The sequence below is a fragment of the Lampetra planeri genome, chromosome 73 (assembly GCF_965212315.1).
Source record: "Lampetra planeri chromosome 73, kcLamPlan1.2.h2, whole genome shotgun sequence".
NCBI classification, from domain to species: Eukaryota; Metazoa; Chordata; class Hyperoartia; order Petromyzontiformes; family Petromyzontidae; genus Lampetra; species Lampetra planeri.
The window spans coordinates 1180664-1187694 of NC_136178.1; the positions used below are offsets into that span (position 1 = coordinate 1180664).

Genomic DNA, 7031 nt, shown 5'->3' on the forward strand with positions numbered 1-7031 from the left:
CAGTCATCTACTCACTCACTCACCCACTCACTCACTCAATTACCCACTCACTCACCAACTCACCCACTCAGTCATCTACTCACTCACCCACTCACTCACTCAATTACCCACTCACTCACCGACTCACCCACTCAGTCATCTACTCACTCACCCACTCACTCACTCAATTACCCACTCACTCACCAACTCACCCACTCAGTCATCTACTCACTCACCCACTCACTCACTCAATTACCCACTCACTCACCAACTCACCCACTCAGTCATCTACTCACTCACCCACTCACTCACTCAATTACCCACTCACTCACCAACTCACCCACTCAGTCATCTACTCACTCACTCACCCACTCACTCACTCAATTACCCACTCACTCACCAACTCACCCACTCAGTCATCTACTCACTCACCCACTCACTCACTCAATTACCCACTCACTCACCGACTCACCCACTCAGTCATCTACTCACTCACCCACTCACTCACTCAATTACCCACTCACTCACCAACTCACCCACTCGGTCATCTACTCACTCACCCACTCACTCACTCAATTACCCACTCACTCACCAACTCACCCACTCAGTCATCTACTCACTCACCCACTCACTCACTCAATTACCCACTCACTCACCAACTCACCCACTCAGTCATCTACTCACTCACCCACTCACTCACTCAATTACCCACTCACTCACCAACTCACCCACTCAGTCATCTACGCACTCACCCACTCACTCACTCAATTACCCACTCACTCACCAACTCACCCACTCAGTCATCTACTCACTCACCCACTCACTCAATTACCCACTCACTCAATTACCCACTCACTCACCAACTCACCCACTCAGTCATCTACTCACTCACCCACTCACTCAATTACCCACTCACTCACCAACTCACCCACTCAGTCATCTACTCACTCACCCACTCACTCACTCAATTACCCACTCACTCACCAACTCACCCACTCAGTCATCTACGCACTCACCCACTCACTCACTCACTCAATTACCCACTCACTCACCAACTCACCCACTCACCAACTCACCCACTCACTCACCTACTTACTCAGTCACTCACCCACTCACTCACCCATTCACACACTCAGTCACCCACCCACTCACCCACTCACTCACCCACTCACTCACCCACCCACTCACCCAATAACCCACCCACTCACCCACTCACCCACCCACACACCCACTCACTCACCCACCCACTCACCCACTCACTCACCCACTCACCCACTCACTCACCCACTCACTCACCAACTCACCCACTCACTCACCCACTCACTCACCAACTCACCCACTCAGTCACCAACTCACTCACCAACTCACTCACTCAATTACCCACTCACCAACTCACCCACTCAGTCATCTACTCACTCACCCACTCAATTACCCACTCACTCACCAACTCACCCACTCAGTCATCTACACACCCACTCACTCAATTACCCACTCACTCACCAACTCACCCACTCAGTCATCTACTCACTCACCCACTCACTCAATTACCCACTCACTCACCAACTCACCCACTCAGTCATCTACTCACTCACCCACTCACTCAATTACCCACTCACTCACCAACTCACGCACTCAGTCATCTACTCACTCACCCACTCACTCAATTACCCACTCACTCACCAACTCACCCACTCAGTCATCTACTCACTCACCCACTCACTCAATTACCCACTCACTCACCGACTCACCCACTCAGTCATCTACTCACTCACCCACTCAATTACCCACTCACTCACCAACTCACCCACTCAGTCATCTACTCACTCACTCACCCACTCACTCACTCAATTACCCACTCACTCACCAACTCACCCACTCAGTCATCTACTCACTCACCCACTCACTCACTCAATTACCCACTCACTCACCGACTCACCCACTCAGTCATCTACTCACTCACCCACTCACTCACTCAATTACCCACTCACTCACCAACTCACCCACTCAGTCATCTACTCACTCACCCACTCACTCACTCAATTACCCACTCACTCACCAACTCACCCACTCAGTCATCTACTCACTCACCCACTCACTCACTCAATTACCCACTCACTCACCAACTCACCCACTCAGTCATCTACTCACTCACCCACTCACTCACTCAATTACCCACTCACTCACCAACTCACCCACTCAGTCATCTACGCACTCACCCACTCAATTACCCACTCACTCACCAACTCACCCACTCAGTCATCTACTCACTCACCCACTCACTCAATTACCCACTCACTCACCAACTCACCCACTCAGTCATCTACTCACTCACCCACTCACTCAATTACCCACTCACTCACCAACTCACCCACTCAGTCATCTACTCACTCACCCACTCACTCACTCAATTACCCACTCACTCACCAACTCACCCACTCAGTCATCTACGCACTCACCCACTCACTCACTCAATTACCCACTCACTCACCAACTCACCCACTCACCAACTCACCCACTCACTCACCTACTTACTCAGTCACTCACCCACTCACTCACCCATTCACACACTCAGTCACCCACCCACTCACCCACTCACTCACCCACTCACTCACCCACCCACTCACCCAATAACCCACCCACTCACCCACTCACCCACCCACACACCCACTCACTCACCCACCCACTCACCCACTCACTCACCCACTCACCCACTCACTCACCCACTCACTCACCAACTCACCCACTCACTCACCCACTCACTCACCAACTCACCCACTCAGTCATCTACTCACTCACCCACTCACTCACTCAATTACCCACTCACTCACCAACTCACCCACTCAGTCATCTACTCACTCACCCACTCACTCACTCAATTACCCACTCACTCACCAACTCACCCACTCAGTCATCTACGCACTCACCCACTCACTCACTCAATTACCCACTCACTCACCAACTCACCCACTCAGTCATCTACTCACTCACCCACTCACTCAATTACCCACTCACTCACCAACTCACCCACTCAGTCATCTACTCACTCACCCACTCACTCAATTACCCACTCACTCACCAACTCACCCACTCAGTCATCTACTCACTCACCCACTCACTCACTCAATTACCCACTCACTCACCAACTCACCCACTCAGTCATCTACGCACTCACCCACTCACTCAATTACCCACTCACTCACCAACTCACCCACTCACCAACTCACCCACTCACTCACCTACTTACTCAGTCACTCACCCACTCACTCACCCATTCACACACTCAGTCACCCACCCACTCACCCACTCACTCACCCACTCACCCACCCACTCACCCAATAACCCACCCACTCACCCACTCACCCACCCACACACCCACTCACTCACCCACCCACTCACCCACTCACTCACCCACTCACCCACTCACTCACCCACTCACTCACCAACTCACCCACTCACTCACCCACTCACTCACCAACTCACCCACTCAGTCATCTACTCACTCACCCACTCACTCACTCAATTACCCACTCACTCACCAACTCACCCACTCAGTCATCTACGCACTCACCCACTCACTCACTCAATTACCCACTCACTCACCCACTCACTCACCCACTCACTCACCCACTCACTCACCCACGCACTCACTCACTCACTCACCAACTCACCCACTCAGTCATCTACTCACTCACCCACTCACTCAATTACCCACTCACTCACCAACTCACCCACTCAGTCATCTACTCACTCACCCACTCACTCAATTACCCACTCACTCACCAACTCACCCACTCAGTCATCTACTCACTCACCCACTCACTCACTCAATTACCCACTCACTCACCAACTCACCCACTCAGTCATCTACGCACTCACCCACTCACTCAATTACCCACTCACTCACCAACTCACCCACTCACCAACTCACCCACTCACTCACCTACTTACTCAGTCACTCACCCACTCACTCACCCATTCACACACTCAGTCACCCACCCACTCACCCACTCACTCACCCACTCACTCACCCACCCACTCACCCAATAACCCACCCACTCACCCACTCACCCACCCACTCACTCACCCACCCACTCACCCACTCACTCACCCACTCACTCACCAACTCACCCACTCACTCACCCACTCACTCACCAACTCACCCACTCAGTCATCTACTCACTCACCCACTCACTCACTCAAATACTCACTCAATCACCAACTCACCCACTCAGTCATCTACTCACTCACCCACTCACTCACTCAATTACCCACTCACTCACCAACTCACCCACTCAGTCATCTACGCACTCACCCACTCACTCACTCAATTACCCACTCACTCACCAACTCACCCACTCAGTCATCTACTCACTCACCCACTCACTCAATTACCCACTCACTCACCAACTCACCCACTCAGTCATCTACTCACTCACCCACTCACTCAATTACCCACTCACTCACCAACTCACCCACTCAGTCATCTACTCACTCACCCACTCACTCACTCAATTACCCACTCACTCACCAACTCACCCACTCAGTCATCTACGCACTCACCCACTCACTCAATTACCCACTCACTCACCAACTCACCCACTCACCAACTCACCCACTCACTCACCTACTTACTCAGTCACTCACCCACTCACTCACCCATTCACACACTCAGTCACCCACCCACTCACCCACTCACTCACCCACCCACTCACCCACTAAGCCACCCACTCACCCACTCACCCACCCACACACCCACTCACTCACCCACCCACTCACCCACTCACTCACCCACTCACTCACCCACTCACCCACTCACTCACCCACTCACCCACCCACTCACCCACCCCCTCACCCACTCACTCACCCACCCACTCACTCACCCACTCACTCACCCACTTTCCCACTGTTACAAAATCGACTCTATCCTGACGTCTCTAAGAGTTCTCACGGGGTCAAACTAAATTCAACTTGAAGCTCACCGTGACCTTTTGACCTTCAACCCCCCCCTCCCCACCACCACAGGCCGACGAAGACATGGACGACGAGGAGGCGGGGCCTGGGAGCCAGGAGGCGGAGCCTGAGCCTGCAGGGGCGGAGCCTGGGGGCGGGGGGGTGGGGGCTAGGGGCGGGGGGGTGGGGGGGGCTCGGGGTGGGGGCCGGGCGGGCCCCGTGGTGGTGGAGCAGGTGATGCTGAGCGACGACGATGAGGATGACAGCGACGAGTTGGAGGAGGAGGTGATGTCGTTAGGCAGGGCGAGTGACAGCGACTGAGGCGGCGGGGGATGTGAGGGAGCCCCGTGGACTTTGGCAGCAGCCGGTGGCATCGGCAGCAGCGGTAGTGACATCATAGGCAGCAGCATCATCAGCATCATCATCATCAGCAGCATCGGCAGCAGCTGCAGCGGCAGCATCGGCAGTATCATCATCAGCAGCGGCAGCATCATCATCGGCAGCATCATCAGCAGCAGCATCATCATCGGCATCATCATCAGCGGCAGTATTTGGGCCTCCGTTATGAACGTCGACGCGGTGATAGCCGAGTGGGGGGGGGGGCCGTGCACCCCCCCCGTCCCCCCCCCCCACCATCACGTGACCCCCCCGCCATCACGTGCCCCCCCCCACTGCCCGCCATCACGTGCCCCCCCCCCCCACTGCCCGCCATCACGCGAGACGTCACTTGTTTGATTGAGCGCGGTGCAGAGCGAGACGTGACGTGACGTTTTTATTCAGATTCGTCTCCAAGTCTGACGATCCGCTCACACGTCACCAACCCCCCCCCCCCCTTCATAAGCAGCGCTACATTTCGTGAGTCGCGTGCGTGCGTGTGTGTATATACTTGTTTTTTCTACGTGTATATTAAGCCGGCTGATATTGTAAGGCACATGTATGATTACTGGTAGGCCGTTGTGCCCTGTGGCAGGTTGTGAGGTTGTATTCTCGTCAACGCCAAGGTTAGAGAGACCATCACCACCATCGTCACAACCACCACCACCACAATCACCACCATCATCACCTTCATCACCACCATCACCACCATCACCACCACCATCATCATCACCACCACCATCACCACCATCACCACCACCACCATCATCATCACCACCATCATCATCATCATCACCACCATCACCACCATCACCACCATCACCACCATCACCACCACCATCACCACCATCATCACCACCACCACCATCATCACCACCACCATCACCACCACCATCATCACCACCACCATCATCGCGTTGATCTCCTTCCAGCACTGGGTAGGCCACGGAGACGATGGTTAAGCCCAAAGAAAGGTGAGCGCAGGGTAGAGACATCATCATCGTCAACAACATCGTCAACATCATCATCGTCAACAACATCATCATCATCGTCAACAACATCGTCAACATCGTCGTCATCACATGGATCTCCATCCAGCAGTGGGTAGAACACGGTGATGATGATTACGCCCAAAGACAGAGGAGTGTGTGGGTTAGAAAACACATGCAGGGTAGAGACATCGTCATCAACATCATCAACATCGTCAATATCATCGTCATCATCAACATCGTCATCAACATCGTCATCATCATCGTCATCATCAACATCATCGTCATCAACATCGTCATCAACATCATCATCACATTGATCTCAATCCAGCACTGGATATTGCACAACGCAGGGTAGAGAGTCTTAAGTTTCATCTTCTTGGATCTTTCGGTAAAGTCACGTAGAATGGAAATAATAAAATAATAAAAATAAACAATAATTCTCACGACGTTTCGGCCACAAAGACTCTGTCTCCTCGACAGACCTGTTCTCCACCTGAGGACGGCTGCTTGCGTTGTGGCCGAAACGTCGTGAGAATTATTGTTTATTTTTATTATTTTATTATTTCCATTCTACTTGACTTTACCGAAAGAACCAAGAAGATGAATCCCTGCAGTCACGAAAGCTTTAAATCGAAGTCTTAAGTTTGTTTGCTGTTCGGACAACACTTGCCAACGCGTCCACGTGGTGGTGACGTCACTTTCACGTGGTGGTGATGTCACTTTCACGTGGTGGTG

At 52.9% G+C, this 7031-nt stretch overlaps 1 protein-coding gene across 1 annotated transcript in view; it reads left to right on the forward strand.

Moving 5' to 3' along the window:
* The window catches only part of LOC144737752 (transcription initiation factor TFIID subunit 1-like), a 47289-nt gene extending 42039 nt beyond the window's left edge, over positions 1-5250 (forward strand). Inside the window, exons 20-21 of the mRNA XM_078620611.1 lie at positions 5002-5091; positions 5164-5250. Coding sequence (XP_078476737.1) covers positions 5002-5091; positions 5164-5250 — 177 coding nt within the window. The remainder of the gene's footprint in view (positions 1-5001; positions 5092-5163) is intronic.
* Positions 5251-7031: the final 1781 nt, after the last annotated feature.